The 17,147-nt window shown below is 46.4% G+C and overlaps 1 protein-coding gene across 1 annotated transcript; it reads left to right on the forward strand.

Moving 5' to 3' along the window:
* The first annotated feature begins 335 nt into the window (after positions 1–335).
* LOC308370655 (neuroserpin-like) lies at positions 336–16,814 on the forward strand. Its single transcript, XM_080845346.1, has 9 exons — positions 336–502; positions 8,569–8,839; positions 9,251–9,481; positions 10,034–10,228; positions 13,856–14,060; positions 14,478–14,587; positions 15,319–15,405; positions 15,905–15,994; positions 16,287–16,814. Exons 2-9 carry the CDS (start codon positions 8,584–8,586, stop codon positions 16,361–16,363), a joined length of 1,251 nt encoding a protein of 416 aa, XP_080701472.1. The 5' UTR covers positions 336–502; positions 8,569–8,583; the 3' UTR covers positions 16,364–16,814.
* Positions 16,815–17,147: the final 333 nt, after the last annotated feature.

Genomic DNA, 17,147 nt, shown 5'->3' on the forward strand with positions numbered 1-17,147 from the left:
GTTGTGAGAGGAAATAATGACAAATTGTAGTCTTTTATACAGGTGGAGACTTTAAGTAGACACTATTATATCTGATTAGTAAAACTACATGCCCCAGCTAAATGTGTTGGGAACAACGATTGGTGCATCTCGAATAGATTGACAGGTGTTTCAACAAATCACTCTACTGTTACTGATGAGAAAAATAGGCTTTATGAATATTACTTCACATGTTTTCTGAGCGTTCGTTATCCAAAACATAATTCTTTCATTTACAGCTGAGGATGTTGCATCTCAGTCACATGAAATAATTCTCATTCAACAGGAACCACAATGAAAAAGAAACTTATGGGGGATGTGAGCTAGGAAGGCTAGCCCATAGAATCGGAGACAACCAATCAACAACTGCAGAGGGACGGACCTGCTGTGAAAATATTAAACTGTGTGAGCAACCTGCCGCGGCAACGGAGAGGACAAGACAGGCAACGCACGCGTAGTACAGCATCACTTCCAATATAATTCGGTAAGGTTTATTTTTTTTTTTTTATCTCAAACATGTGTTGAAATCCCTTATGCTGCTAAGATTCTCAGTGTCAAGTCACAAGATATTTTGAGGTTGTAATCCAGAATAATATGCGAGGACTGAAGCAGCTCAAGTTTATTCATTTTATTGCCTGAGGATGTTATCGATGACACACCGAATGAAAAAAGTAATACCTTATTATTGCCTTATTATTGAAATATTTAGTCATCTCATTCATGTCACAATTTGTCTTTTTTTATACGTGCATCTATTCTTCATAACAAGACCGAGTACCACAGTTGTTGGCTTTGAATGCATGTTACATGCACAGATTTTTAAAAGAAAGTAGGCTAGACTAAAAGCCCCTTTTAATTGTATCAATATCTTTGCAAAAGTGTTTTTTAGATATCTTATATTGCTATATCAGGTGTATAGCCTATTTCCCAACGCTTCCTCCAATAGAGGCTCAGGCGCGTGCATGGGGCGTTACACTCCAAAGCATCAGCCTACATTAAACAGCGTCGATGAAGAAAAAACAGAACGTATTGTATTTAATTGTTGATTTGTGGAGCAGAGTAGGCATATATGTACATTCTACATATAGGTACATTGTAATTAATTGTTTATCTCATCGACTTTACAATGAGAAGATCTTCATTTTAATCTTGATCAATATCATCTATATTCCTCTTCAAAATTCGTCCAAATCCTCCGCGGCAATGTTATAGGTTGCTCAGTGGCCTTGGTGACAATTCTCTGATAGTTATCAGCATTTGCCTCCCTTTATCAGATCGCCATATCTGCATTAACTTCATTTCAATTATTCAATGCTTGGAAGTCAAGCAGAGCAACACTGAGCGATACAACTGCATGATGCATACCGCATGCGTGCACATCTGGCTGTGTGGGGATTGGGAAAGTGTGCCAAGAGAGGCATGACCGTTTCTTTTTCTTGAAAGCCTGTTTTATACCACTGTAATCTACACCAGTGGATTCTGAGGAATTATATCGCAGAGCCTGTCCCCTGACAGATTGGGAAATAACAGGTTTGTCCTTCAAATGCTGATGCCCGTGGGATTAACATCTAAGGGTGTATGAGAGAGAGAACGAGAGAGAAAGAGAGAGAGAGAGAGAGAGAGAGAGAGAGAGAGAGAGAGAGAGAGTGTGTGTGTGTGTATGTAAAATGTTTATTTTCAGATTGAGAAGGGTGAAATATTGTCACCACAAACTTCCTCTCTCACACACAATCTGATATAAAATGACCCAACTATTGGGAATTCCCTCCCCCCAGACACACACGTGAACTCACACATTCACACACACACACACACTGTGTGTGGATCAGCACCTATCAGCCCAGGTATTGATCTCTGGATTGATTGCTGCAGCACAGGGGAGGGCGACTTGCTAATTTGCAGGGATGACCGGCAGCTGGATCTGAAATCCTTCACTCATTATCACCCTCCCTCCCCACACCAAAGCCCTCTTCCCATGGTTACTGGGCCACAGAAGGGAGAACAACATGTGGAACAAACATCTGCATTATCCTACATCCCCTCTCACCTTTGTGCTGCATAGGGATTGACTGGCCTTTTTCCTCTATGTTCTCGGTGCGGTTTGAACAGGCACGCAGGTCTTTAATCCATCCACTGACCCTTAAATAGCAGTCGATCCAGTTAAAGGTGAAATATGCCATAGCATTCCCACAGCAGGCACCTGAGGTTGTGGAGAATGTGGGTTATGGGGAAAAGGGCGGTTCGTTGCCCCACATACTGCCCTCCACTGCTGTGTTTGTTTGGACTTGAGGAACCTTGGCAAGCAGGTATCTGGTTGATGGGTGGGATGGGTGTGGCAAAGGCAATCTCTGCTCCCCTCTGGTTGAATGGCTCCTTTCTTTGTGTGGCTGTTAGCAGGGATTAATAACCTGGTGACCCCCTTAGGAGAGGAGTGGCACGGGATTCCTGGAGCAGCTCGCATGACCACAGCATCCGGTTCATTACTTAACCAGTGGTTCATTATTTACGCAATAGGGGCAATGCCTGTTATGACACATAGTGAGCTCTACATAGTTTCTTATGCTTCTGTGTGGAATCTAACAAAAGAAAGGTTTCATTACAGTTGTACGAGTGCCTTTGAATTAGACGGACCACTGACACACTGGCATGCTAGGCCTCCTCCTGACAACAAGCATGAACCATTCCTTTGTACCTTAGAATGGAAGAATGCAGAAACAACACTAATCAGCACCTGACAGATTTGGTGTGACATAAGGCATTGCATCATGGGTATTTTCATCCTCATTCTTCATGTATTCCATGATCCTTGAGACCTTAGCAGAGAGGGCTGTCGGGTGACAACCTCCACATTCAACTTTGTAAGGGCTGAAATACACATATGCGTCTTTTTTCAGGCAGAAACGCTTCAGTAACGCCTTGGCAAAGTGCGGCGGCCAAAACAGAAGCGGTGCGCTTCCCTGCATTGCGCTGGAAAGTTGAGAATAGTTAAATTTTTAAGAGCACCTAAAAAACGCCACAAAGACGCAACGCGAGGTGGAGAAGGGGCACCCACGCAAAGCGCGCCGTACCATAGGAATCAATGCATTTGCTCGCGTCCCATTTTTAAAAAACGCGTATGTGTATTTCAGCCCTTAAGCTGGTTACTATTGATTAGCATTTAATTAGGTTTAAACCCCAGGGGAAGTGTATTTAAGCCATTACCTAGATTTGTATTTGCAGTGGTGCTATGGTTGGGGATTAGTGGGGGTGTGAGTAGGGACTTGAGGTCTGGTCCACTGATGGTGTCTGATGAAGGCAGAGCAGGCTGGGGGGAGCGTAGCGAGTGTTAATGTGTCTCTGTCAGTGCAGGAGAAGTCAGCTGATTGTTATTTGCAATGCTTTCACATGGCATTGACACGCAGCCTGTACTTCCCGTGTGTGCTTTCTCTCCTCATCTCTCTTCTCTTTCTCGTTCTCTCTATTTCTCTGTCTAACACACAGAAACACACACACACATGCACACAGGCAGCTTTAGGTTGAGCAAATTGTCATATTTCATCAATACAGAATGTCCGTCTAGAGAGAGAGACTGAAAAGAAGGAAAGTGACACAAATTGATATAAATACATGTATTTCTGCATATCATGACTGGCATGAATTAGTTTACTGACCATGATTTTAATTTATAACAGCACACCCCCTTTGGCTCTGTGACAAACAAACATGAGAGGATTATATGTGATTTTATTTCGCCCTCTGCTCAAACATGACGAGTGGTAGTGCTGCAAGGATCCAGTCTCTTTCCCTCGCAGCCCCTCCTAGCAAGTCCCCCCCCCCACACCTCCTCCATCAGGCGCTCACTCTTCTCCTCCACCCCACCAAACCCTCTCTATCAGTCACTCACTCTTCTCCTCCACCCCCTTTCTCCCACACAGATTCAAGCTTATTATCAATACCTCCCTCCTCTTTTCTCTCATCTTCATCTTTCATCTCTCTCTCCCTCTGTCCCTAAGCTGGGAGATTGCATGAATGTATGTGGTCTCCCTGAGGGATGACGAGAACAATGGTGTAATTCCAGATCAATGTGATGGTAATGACTGTGTGTGTAGTTACTCTACTCTACTATGTGTTTTTTTAATATATACGTACTGTATGTCTGTTTCTTATTAGGTCAGAGAGTACAGAACATGCTAGATTTAGCCTAAATGTTACGTCTGGTCTAACAATACTGTGCTCTTGGCTGTTAAAGAAGAACCAATACAATTATTGCATGCACACATACACACACCACACACACACACACACACACACACACACACACACACACACAGAGTTCATATATTCTTTAGCCCACATAATTGGATTTGACACCTTTCCACTTGTAAGTTTTTGCAGTCGCTCACAGTTCGTCCATGTGTGCAACGGCAAGCTTTTGAGATGCTTTGAAGGGCTCTTGCTCGCCTGAAGACTGCAGGCGTCACCCACACCAGAGTGATGCATCAGCTTCCAATTTTATGTCAGCTCACTGGCAATCAAACCCTCTGCCGCCCGCTTTAACTTCTGGGGAACGGGAGCATAGCTGACAGGAGCCTAGCAAACCCTGGCTATCTCCTCCTAAGAGATGAAGTGATGGAGTAAGAGGACGCAATTGGAGAGAACAAGATATATAGATAGACAGATGGATAGATAGACAGAGAGAGAGAGAGAGAGAGACAGAGAGAGAGAGCATCATGCCAATGTCTTGCTGGATGTTATTTAAGGCGATAAGATATATTTGATTCTAGTGTAATCTAGTAATCGACTACACTATGAGAGCTACTTATAAACAAAGCGCAGACAAGTTTATTTAGTTTAGGCTGGATAAGCATGCTTATGAGAGGCTTAATGCAAGAAGGACTGGGGCACAGTGTTGTTAGTGTGAATGCATATTTCTCTTCTGACTCCACAGCTCATTGCAGCCATACCTGTTTCTCCCGTGGTACTTTTATTTTTTGCTCCTTCTCTTCCACCTGTTCTCCACTCAATTCCCTGGACTCCCTTCACTGCCAGCCTCACCCTTCATATTTCCCCTAGTAAGCTCTTGTGTTTCCTTTTTTATCTCCTGTGTTCTGTCCTCTCTGCTCTCTGTTCAGGTCCCTCTGTGCCTTCCTACCCTACCCATTCTTCTTCTGTTTCCTCCTCCTTCTGTTCTACTTATCTGCCACTTGCTCTATCCTTTCTTTTCCATACATCTCTCTCTCTCTCTCTATTCCTCCCTCTCTGGTATTGGTGTTCTATGGAGACAGAGTGACGTACATCTCTCTCTCTCTGGTAGTGGTTTTCTATGGAAGCAGAGTGACATACATCTCTCTCTCTCTCTCTGTCTCTCTCTCTTCCTCCCTCTCTGGTAGTGGTGTTCTATGCAGACAGAGTGACATACATCTCTCTCTCTCTCTCTCTCTCTCTCTCTCTTCCTCTCTCTCTGGTAGTGGTGTTGTGTGGAGGCAGAGAGGCTGGTACTCAGCCAGTGCTCAGTAGGGTTATGTCAGCCCTGAAGTAGAGCATAATTAAACCTGACCGGCACTGGTGGCAGGCCCCCTGTTTTCTCATCACTCCTCTCCCACGTTCCCCGTCCCCCCTCTCCTCTCCACTCTTCTTTCCCTCCTCCAGTCACCCATCAAATGGCTCTTTAGCTACCCAACCAGCCCTCCTCTCTACATCACTCCTTTCTCCACTGCCACTGGAGGTACAGAGAGGTGCTGAGGAGAGGGAAGGGGTGTCAGTGTATCTGTGCTATCTGGGCCGTCCTGTCTGGAGTGGGTGGGGGGTTGATGGATGGGATGGAGATGAGAGAGAAGAAGGTCACAAGAGAACTAGCTGCCATGGTTCTGTTGGCTTGTCTGTGCATGTGTATGCACCTCTGTGCGTGTGTGTGTGTGTGTGGGGGGGCTGTTGTGTGTATATTGCGTGTGTATGAGTGTGCTGTGAGAAGCAAAGCGACTGTGAAAGGAAACACAGTCACAAGCACATTTCCGAAAGCAAAGATGGTGTGAGAGTGTCTCTGGTTATGAGAGATGAGTAGAGCACATCCACTTCCCCTACCCACAGCCCCACCCATCCCCAAATCCTCACCATCATTCCTTTCTTGTCCATTCCCATCTTGCCTCTTCTACCTGTCTCCACACTCCCACTCGGTGAGCAGCAGGCCGTGGTGTCACTTCTGACCTGAGAGAGTGGGCAGCATGGGTTGCGCGCTTGGCCTGCGCTGAAGCTCCCTGGCCAGGGACTAGAGGCAGATTGGAGCATGGCTGGTGCTGGCGCTCTCAGAGGGGCGATGTGAGGTGCCTGCAGATGGAGGCCCAGAGTGAAGCGAGCCTCGGGGGGTCCCTACGCACGCAGGGAGAGCAGAGGGAAAGTGGGCACTCTCAAGCGACGTGAAGCAAGAGACATCTTTAGCGAGTGGGGGTTGGTAGCATTCATCAGGGGTGGTTAGATACTTTAAGATTTGGGTCTGAATAGAAGTTTTAGAATGTTGGTTAGATACTTATCGATTTAGAACCGATGCATCCTGGGTGGTGTGTGTGTGTGTTGGGGAGAAGGGTGGATTTGGCAGGAAACAGGAACAAGAAAAATGGAAGAACTGCGATCTTGATTGACTGACAAAGTGCATATGTAACTGATTGGCAGGCGTGGATCAGTGTGGAGAAGATGACACCTCACACCCACACCTTCTGTTTTCATCACAAAAACCTGCATGCCTGTGTGTGTGTGTGTGTGTGTGTGTGTGTGTGTGAGTGTGAGGAATGAGTAATGCTTCAATACTTCTCCACGCCGCGGCTGTGTGATTGACACGGAGGCAGATTTTAGAAGTTGGCTCTCCTGTGATGTTTCTCGGTCTGACTGTGGGAGCGGGGTTGTCAGAGCTCTTTTGGACGCCATTCAGGTCGAGCACAGGCTGACGCTCCGCCGCCGTGAGCCAAAACAACAGGAGAAGAAAAGACTATCAGACAGGTTGGATATTTTCAGGTGTGCCCCCTCCTCCTCCTCCTCCTCTTCCTCCGCCTCCCCCACACCGCTGTTTTCCTCTGCTGGTCACGACTGGAAAACATCCAGCCTTGGAAGGAGCCGCTAAACAACAGCTCCTCTTACAGAGCATGGGAGCACCAGGCAGCCCACGTGAGGTGGCACACACGTGTCCAGCAACCTGCCTGAACCCTTTCCAGGGACAGAACATTCTAGATATGATATGAGGAACAGAGGTATCTGTAAGCCTTAGAAAGATGAAAGGAACGTTCTAGGCTAAGCTAGGGTGGACAGGTGGCAGTTGACACGATTTTAATGGCCTATCTATTTTGGTTGCTGTCAGTCCAGTGCTATCATAGATTGTAAGGCAATGAACTCTTTTTTTTACAGATCTGCTGTATGTCTAGCTATCTACATTTTTTTTTGCTGCTGTCAGTCCTTTCCTTAATGGCTGCGTCTGGCATTATGATCACAGGTTACATTCACTGCCTTGGGCCCTGACAGATTTTTGTCTGTTACCTATGAAGCACCTGGATGTTTAAGTCACACTGCTGTTGCCACGGATCACTAGAGGGCTGGAAGGGGCCCTGTTAGCTGTGGCGCTGATCGGCCACTGAGGTGCAATGGCATTGTAGTCAGCACTGTCAATGGAAGCCCCTGCCCAGGTAGAAAGCATACAGCACTCACTGTACACACAGCGCAGTAAACAAGCAGACAGACAATGGGCTGCAGCTATTGCTGAGGTATGGACACACAGGGAATGAACACATGCTGGACACGTGCCTGCACACACACACACACACACACACACACTCTCTCACACACATGTACACATCCCCCCCCACCCTGCAGCTCAAAAACACGCATAGCAGAGCACACGCTCCTGTTTGCTTTGTTTGTGCAGAAAACAATGTTGCCAGGCAACGGGCACAGGAGTAGAGAGATGGAGTGCTGGTGTGTGAAAAGGTGTCTTTGTGTGCATGTGTGTGTGTGCGTGTGTGTATGCACGTGTTCTCATGCGCTAGTGTGTGTATGCATGACAGGGGAAGAGTAAAGATCAGTAATGCTGAACCAGTCAAAGGGGGGTAGTGCTGTGGGTAATGTGTTTGAGGCGGTGGGAGGGGAGAGGATGTTGGAGGAGAGCTCGGGAGGAGTCTGCTCAATCATTCATGGCACACACGCTGGGTGAGGCTGCAGATTCACTGATGCCAGAGCTCAGTCACAGACCCACAAACCGCTGAGCCACACACCATTACGGGCACTTTCACAACCGCCCCCAAAATGACAGAGACATTGTGGAGGGCATTACACTTGATAAGGTAGCTGTATAGCAATACAGACATTGTGGAGGACATTATCCTTGTGAAGATTGCTTGTTAGATATGTGGTACTAGGATCAAGGTCATTTATGGTTGTAAATGGATTTGTTGTCTGATTGTTTTTTTGCTCCTGTTTTCTCCTTCATTCACCCCTACCCCACACTCTCTTTCTGTGTGACTCTCTCTCTCTCTCTCTCTCCCTCTTTTTCTCACTCTCACTCTCTCTGTCTCTTTCCCTCTCCTCTCTTAGAGCCCCCTTGTTCAGATGATGCTTCCTCTCGGACTCCTGCCTCTGCTCTTGCTGTGGATGTCTGGTTGTCGGGCAACGGACGTTCCCGAGGATGTGACCGCCGAGTTCTCTGTCAGACTGTACCACCAGCTGCAGGCTACGGGGGGAGACGACAACATCATCTTCTCCCCCCTGAGCGTGGCGCTGGGCCTGGGCATGGTGCAGCTGGGGGCCAGAGGAGGCTCCCTGGAGGAGATCCGACAGGCCATGGGCTACAGCCACTTCAGAGACGGTATGGCTTACACACGCACCTGTCATCAAACAAACACACACACACACACACACAACCAACACTACCAATACCACCTCCAGCAGCTATGTACATTGGTGTACATGGGTATAGGTGTATATTGATCGTTTGCAGTACCAGTCCGCACAGCTCGTTTGGGAGTCCCTGTTTCCATGACATTTGCTTTACATTTAATTCATGTAATTTCATCAATAAGTATTAAGTGTGTCTTAAGTATGTTGCATATCAGTGACTTAATTTTTAAAGCTATTTTCTATTTTGTTCATGTCCTTTTGTCATGACAACCAAAACCATTCGGTTTCTGCATGGCCTGTTGCTACGAACCAAACGGCACTCCCTCACTGCCCCTTTATGTATTCCTCCACCCATCCATTCATCCATCCTCTCCTCCAGACGAGGAGCTCTCCCTCCTGCGGAACCTGACCCAGGCGCTGTCGGCCCGTGAGGAGCAGTACGTGCTGAAGCTGGCCAACTCCCTCTTCCTGCAGCAGGGCGTCCACTTCAACCCCGACTTCCTCCACCTCATGAAGAAATACTTCCGGGCCGAGGTCCAGACGGTGGACTTCGGGGAGTCGGCAGCTGTGGCCGAGCGCATCAACGGCTGGGTGGAGAACCACACCGAGAGTGAGTAGATAAGGAGGCAGCTCAGACAGCAACTGACTCTGGATCAGATGTGACCGAGTCTGGTGTCGGACCAGTCAATATCAGGTCTAGGCCAGAGCTGATCTACTGTAAGCTGCTGTGTCTCAGAGAATGATGGGCCAAAAGACCTTTCAGTCAAGGGAAAGCACTGACCTTTCCACCATTTGAAAACATATCAAGGACATCAGACTTGATCAGGACATTCACAAAACGTGATCTTGTAGAAAATAAAGTTGCTTTTTTTAAAGCGAATATCTCCTCCAAATGGAAAGCTGAGCATGAGCTGGCTGTCTCGTTCTGGTAGGCCTAAATTCATTTCCTAATTTCCTCTCTGATATCCTAAAAATTGGGGGATAATCCTCCTTATTCCCTCAGCCAGAGAAATCCTGGGATTTCTCTAAATGAGAAAGATGCTTAGAGGGAGTGAGAGATGAATATGAATTCCACCTGGTTAAATCTCCACACACACACACACACACACACGCGCTGATGCTCTGCATTAGTGTCTTATTAACGTCTCTCTGGTGTGTGCAGGCAAAATCCGGGAACTCCTGTCGGCGGACGACTTCAGCAGTGTGACGCGGCTGACGCTGGTCAACGCTGTCTACTTCCGTGGCAGCTGGAAGAACCAGTTCAGACCGGAGAACACACGCACCTTCTCCTTCAGCAAGGATGACGGCAGCGAGGTCCAGACCCTCATGATGTACCAGCAAGGGGACTTTTACTATGGTGGGTGCAGGGGAGAAGTCTGGGAGGTGGAGGGGAGGACGGAGACAGCCGGGATGACCACCTGTCTGTCTCTTGAGATGGGAGGGAGAGGTGTTGAAAAGTCAAAAGGTGGCAAACTCAAACATATGTTTTGAATAATTCTTCTTGAGGGGAGGACAAGTGGGTGGATTGAAAGAATATGAATGTCATAAAAAAGGTTGAATGTGTAGTATGACACCTAGAAATTGTAAATCGTTGGGAAACAGTAATTTGGAAAAAATGCCAGAAGCTACTCTGGAGTGGAATGATGTGCCAGAGACGGTCAGTGCCCAGAAAATTCAGAATATGGGATGAAGATCCTGAAGACCCAATGCCCTGATTTGACATCATGTTTATTTATAAGCACAAAAGCACGGGTTGTGCTCGCTCAGGTGCTTAACGTCAGGAGCGGTCGCTCATTAAATTTGCATCGTTGGGTTACTTTGTTGAATGCACAAAACGCAGTGTAGCAATTTCCATTCATTCCATTTCCCCTCCAGGATGATTGTAGATGCATAGTAGCGGTAGGTAGAGAGGTTTCCCCACAGCTTCAGGCATTGTGTACTGAACTTCTCTTAACAAAGCGACTGGGAGCCATATGACTTGCTGAAATCATATCATTGTAACCACAAGAGAAAAGTGTTTTTGGTGTTCAAGGGCTGATAAATTACAACTTCTAGACAAAGTTTAGCAGGAGCCCAAAGGGATGATTGATAGCCATGCCTCACTCCAATTTCTCTTTGTAGGAGATTTAAACCCTTCTTACCTGACCAATTTGCCACATGCTCCGGCATATTAAAGCATCCCATCTCCTCCCCATTCTCCTCCATTTCACGAGTAGCTCTAAGCTCACATTACCCCTAATACCTAGACTAGAGGGTGTTAGGAGACATCGCTCACACCACGTGATCTCCACCATAGGCATCCCAGGACAATGGCCAGCTACCAAGACACACATGCATATAATCAGCACTCTAAATCAAGCATTCTGATGGGTGAACTGTGTATGCATGTGTGCATTCATGTGTGTGTGTGTGTATGTCTGAGAGAGGCAGAGAGAATGATGGAGATAGAGACATTGTGAATGGGTGTGTGTGTGTGTGTGTGTGTGCGTGTGTGTGTGTGCATGCGCGCATGTGTGCGCATGTGTGCGTGTCTCTGTCTGTGTCTGTGTGTGTGTGTGTGTGTGTGTGTGTGTGTGTGTGTGTGTGTGTGTGTGTGTGTGTGTGTGTGTGTGTGTGTGTGTGTGTGTGTGTGTGTGTGTGTGTGTGTGTGTGTGTGTGTTTGGCTATGTCTGTGTGTGTTCGATCCCCGACCAGTAGGAAAAATGTGGGCGAGGGAAGTGGTAGAGCACTACTCTCCCATGCCCACATCCACGGCTGAGGTGCCCTTGAGCAAGGCACCTAACCCCGATCACTGCTCCCCGGGCGCAGCTGAAGGCAGCTCACTGCTCCGGGTTAGTGTGCTTCACTGTGTGCCTCACTGTGTGCTTCACTACCCTGGATGGGTAAAATGCAGAGACTAAATTCAGAGTGTCTGTGTCACTATCTCTGCCGTTAAAACAGTCACTAGTCACTAGGGCTCCATTTCCATTCCAGAAAGATGGAGCGACATAATTGTGTTGTAGTCTTGCCCTGGTGATAGTCATGGAGGCATGGAGGAGAGGGCCTGCAGACACATCATATATCACTGCTGCTTCATCTGCATGAGTGCTCTGCCCAAAGTCAGAGGCAAAAGAAATCAGACGACAGATTTTGGTGCCCTTTTTATAGCAGTGTGAATATGTGAATTTTTCTGTGGATGTGCGTATGTGTTCACTCTGACACATTCACTCACACACCCTTCCACAGCTGTGTGTGTGTGTGTGTGTGTGTGTGTGTTAGTGTGTGTGTGTGTGTGTGTGTGTTTGTGTGTGTGTGTGTGTTTGTGTGTTGGTATAGTCTTGTTTTCCTTGCCACAGCTGATCTTCCCATTTGTTTTCTCCCCTGTCTGCTTGTAAGCCACCTGGCAGCTGAGGGCTACAGCATCCACATCAGCAGTGGGTGGTGTGGAGTTGGGATGGAGTGCCTGTGTACTAGGAGCACTACAGAGCCAAACCAGGCTCTAGATTAGCTCTCTCTCTCTCTTTCTCCCTCCCTCTCTCTCTCTCTTTCTCTCTCCTTTTCTCTCCCTCTTTCTTTCTCCCCCCTCTCTCTCCCTCTTTCTCTCTCTTTCCCTCTCCCTCTTTCTCTCTCTCTCTCTCTCCCTGTCTCTCTTTCTCTATCTCCCTGTCCTTCTCTATCTCTCCCTCTTTCTCTCTCTCTTGTTCTCTGGCTTCTCTCATTCGCCTGTTTCTTTGTTTTAGCTCTCTGTCTTTTGCCACAAAACATGAAAGCTTGCAAATTCTCTCCTGCTGCGTGGACTCCCAAATACACCCTGTCCTACATTCATCACCACAATAAGGAGCTGGATTCTAACACAGCTATCACATACCCCACACAGTCACTCGCACACACACCACATGTTCACACCACACACCACACACCACGCAGAGCTCAGTCACACCGCACACATCCGTCCGCCCCCACTCTGCTAAAAATCTTCAAAATATCCCATACCCATCCCTATTGATTTTGTTCCTATAGACATGCGCTGCCCTCACATACATATAGTAAACCACACAAACACACACACACACACACACATAGTGAACACCACACAAACACACACACACACATAGTGAACACCACACAAACGCACACTTACACACATAGTGAACAACACACAAACACACACACACATAGTGAACACCACACAAACTCACACTTACACACATAGTGAACAACACACCAACACACACACACGCATAGTGAACACCACACAAACTCACACTTACACACATAGTGAACAACACACAAACACACACACACATAGTGAACACCACACAAACTCACACTTACACACATAGTGAACAACACACAAACACACACACGCATAGTGAACACCACACAAACTCACACTCACTTACACAAACTCACACATAGTGACCGACACACAAACTCACACTCGCACACATAGTGAACACCACACAAACTCACATAGTGACCACCACACAAACTCATACTAAAACACATAGTGAACACCACACAAACTCACACTCACACATACTGAACACCACACAAACTCATACTAAAACACATAGTGAACACCACACAAACTCACACTCACACATACTGAACACCACACAAACTCACACGCAGTGAACACCACACAAACTCACAATCTCACACATAGTGAACACCACACAAACTCACACATTGAGAACACCACACAATCTCACACATTGAGAACACCACACAATCTCACACATACAGAACACCACACAAACTCACACATTGAGAACACCACACAATCTCACACATAGTGAACACCACACAAACTCTGCCCAGCTCATTTGGACTCACACACTCTCAGTCTCAGACTAGCGATACTCTCCACCTTCACGCATGTCCTCAATGTCTCATCATTGCCCTGCCGTCCTATTGTAACCTCTAGTGTCGTACACTAACACACTCCCTCCACACCGCCTCCATCCCCTCAGTGGGCTAAAAGCACCCTCTCCCTCTACAGGAGAGTTCAGTGACGGCAGCGCAGAAGCTGGAGGTGTGTACCAGGTGCTGGAGATGCCCTACGAAGGTGAAGACATGGGCATGATGATTGTGCTGCCCAGGCAGGAGGTGCCACTGGCCACCCTTGAGCCCATCATCAAAGCCCCTCTGCTGGAGGAGTGGGCCAACAATGTCAAGAGGCAGAAGGTGGAGGTGTACCTGCCTAGGTAGGATTGCCAAGAAAGAGAGGCAACCAGTGTAGAATGGCTGCATATATGAGGCTAATTCTGTAGTTCAGATTACAAACCAAGAAAGAACTCAATGTTCCTCAGAAAGTTTAGGGAATGCAGAATGCGATATGAAAGAGAACTCTATTGACCTGAATCTCAATTCACTACTCTCACCCACTCTCACAACCATCTTGTTAGTGTACTTAGCTTAAGGCAAAAGAAGAAACTGTACTATTAAAACTCCATTGAGAATAGCACTGCCTGCCTACAGTTTTGTGCATTGGTTCCTGTAATTTGGTTTTTGAAACATGGTTTTGATTGTTTGATAGGATGAGGTTTCTGTTTGTGTATGTGTGTGTGTGTGTGTGTGTGTGTGTGTGTGTGTGTGTGTGTGTGTGTGTGTGTGTGTGACAGGTTCAAGGTGGAGCAGAAGATTGACCTGCGGGACACACTGCAGGAGTTGGGCATCAAGAACATTTTCACCAAGGATGCAGACCTCTCTGGCATAACCACTGACATGGCCGGTAGCTATCAACAAAAACACATGCAGCCCACATAAACATCTCATACACACACACACACACACACACACACACACACACACACACAACACTATGCTCCCTAACTCTACCAAACTAGATGCACTGTATTTGGTCAATGCAGAAGGGTGAAGTGACAGTTTAATTACAGGAAATGCCAGCAGCTTGCTTCCTGCAGTGCAACGCTGTGAGTCTGGTTCATGCCTGATACCTCAGCTAAAAATAACTACCTGATAGCTTTTATCTGCTGTGGCTCTGGTCCCCTCACCCGTTTCCCTCAGCTCCACTGGCCCACCACAGGGTAGGCTCTAATGATAGGCTCCCTCCAAAGGTTATGCAATGATGGAATAGAAAGAGAAGTCTAGCTGAAGGAAATCTGAGCTGACATGCTATGAGGCAGTTTTTTATATCTTTTATGATGCATCAATCAAAATGAAAAATAAATAGAGGCAATACAAAATAATTCTAGCTTGTCTTATATGCTGTCTACTCGCCAAGCAATGCCCTGTTCCGCGTTTAGTGGCTCTTTGATCAAGCACATTCACAGGCACCACACACACACACACACAAACTCACGCTAACACATTCACAGGCACCACACATGCCTGTTTTGTTAATTACATCTGATAAAGCATCAGCTGCCAGGACAGCTTCCCTACTCTCCATCTGTTCTTCTTTCCTTCCTTTTCATGGTGGTGTCCTATTGGCTGCCTCAGATGGCAAGGATCTGTTCATCGGGAAGGCTGTGCAGAAGGCGTACCTGGAGGTGTCAGAGGAAGGGGCTGAGGGTGCTGCAGGATCAGGTGAACGCCTCACTTTAATCTGCCATCCTTGATAATCACCTCCCTCCATACTCTAAACGTGCATATAGATATAACACTGTCTGTCTGTCTGTCTGTCTGTCTGTCTGTCTGTCTGTCTGTCTGTCTGTCTGTCTGTCTGTCTGTCTGTCTTTCTTTCTCTCACTTTATTGCTCACTGTCTCGCTTGGCCTCTTCATCTCAGCCCACTAAGCCATGAGCGTTTTCTTTGCATTCTCTTGCGTCTCAACTCTTTCCATGCTCACTTACCCCGTCTGTTGTCTTGCTGTGCAACACTGTCGTTTGACTATTTATAGCTGCTGAATTCTTCATGGATAGCAGCAAATGCTTACAGTGCCCCCTTCTGTTAACTGTTTGCTATGGTTTATATGTGGGGTATGTGAAGGGTGTGTTCTCCATAGCACAGAGGGGCATGTGAGACGTGCTAGACGTGTGGTCTTTTACTGAGGAGGAGTCTTACTGATAATATGTCCATCCTGCAGGTATGATTGCGCTCACAAGGAATCTAGTGCTATATCCCCAGGTTATGGCAGACCACCCCTTCTTCTTCATCATTAGAAGCAGAAAGACAGGTAAGGGCTTCGGTACATGCACACACACACAAAGCAGTTGCCTTTGCCACCTAGAAACACATAACACATGCTTGTATAACTGAGGCAGTGACAGTTTTTTCTACCTGAACTCAAGGTACCGCTTCCTCTGCCAATTAACTTCTCCCCGGAGACTCGTGTAGAGAACATTTCTCCACTTTGAACTAACAATGCTCCAGAAAATAAAAGAAAAAGAAAAGAAAGAACATTTCACTTAAAAAAAAACAGCTCTAAGGTTAGTCCTATTCTTCTTAATCTACCTGTTCTTTTCAAGGGTCCATTATTTTCATGGGGAGAGTCTTGAGCCCTGAAGTCATCGAATCCAGCATCCAGGACTTCGACGCTGTCTAATCTTCATGGACTACTCTTCTGGCATAAAGTCCCTAACACCTTGATTGTGTTTGTACTGTCTCAGAGTCTCAGAGCCTCAAAAGCACTCCACCTCACAGCACAGTAGTCTCACCGTCATCACTCGACATGGTTTTATAACCTTATGACAACGCATACAATATTCTCCATAACATACAAACTGATGTGTTTTGATACTGCAAGATTTAACCACTTGGGAAATGGACAGTGCTAGAATTATATGGATGAGGTGAAGGTCAGCGTGACCTTGAGCAGTGGGGGAGCAGGACACAAACAATACATCCATGGGTTAACCTCCATTTCTGTGTTTCTGTAGGAGCCTTATAGGCCAGGCGCACACATACTCTGCTACAACTCATCTTTTCTTGTATATTTGCTACTGTGTCACGTATAGGACGTAGATATTTATTGTGAAATTATTAGAAAACAGATGTGAGCAGTATTCTATTTAATCACTTTTGGAATCTTTAATTACATTGATTCTCTCTCTCTCTTTCTTCTTCTCTCTATATCTTTCATACTTCCTGAAGTTATTGCTTTTAGTAAAGTTAAACTGAGATATATGCCTTATGAGTTTCTGATTGAGCAGATGTATACAGGTCAGCAAGGAGGTTATCATGCCAGTGTGGCATTTGATGTACAGGGAATTTTAAAAAGAACATAGAACACCAGCTGTATTCACTCTTTTGAGAAATAAACACGAATGTGTTGACACCCATTTTGTCGTTGTGGTGATTGTCATGACCAAATGTATGCTAATAACACT

Source organism: Sprattus sprattus, assembly GCF_963457725.1.
Source record: "Sprattus sprattus genome assembly, chromosome: 9".
Lineage (NCBI taxonomy): Eukaryota > Metazoa > Chordata > Actinopteri > Clupeiformes > Clupeidae > Sprattus > Sprattus sprattus.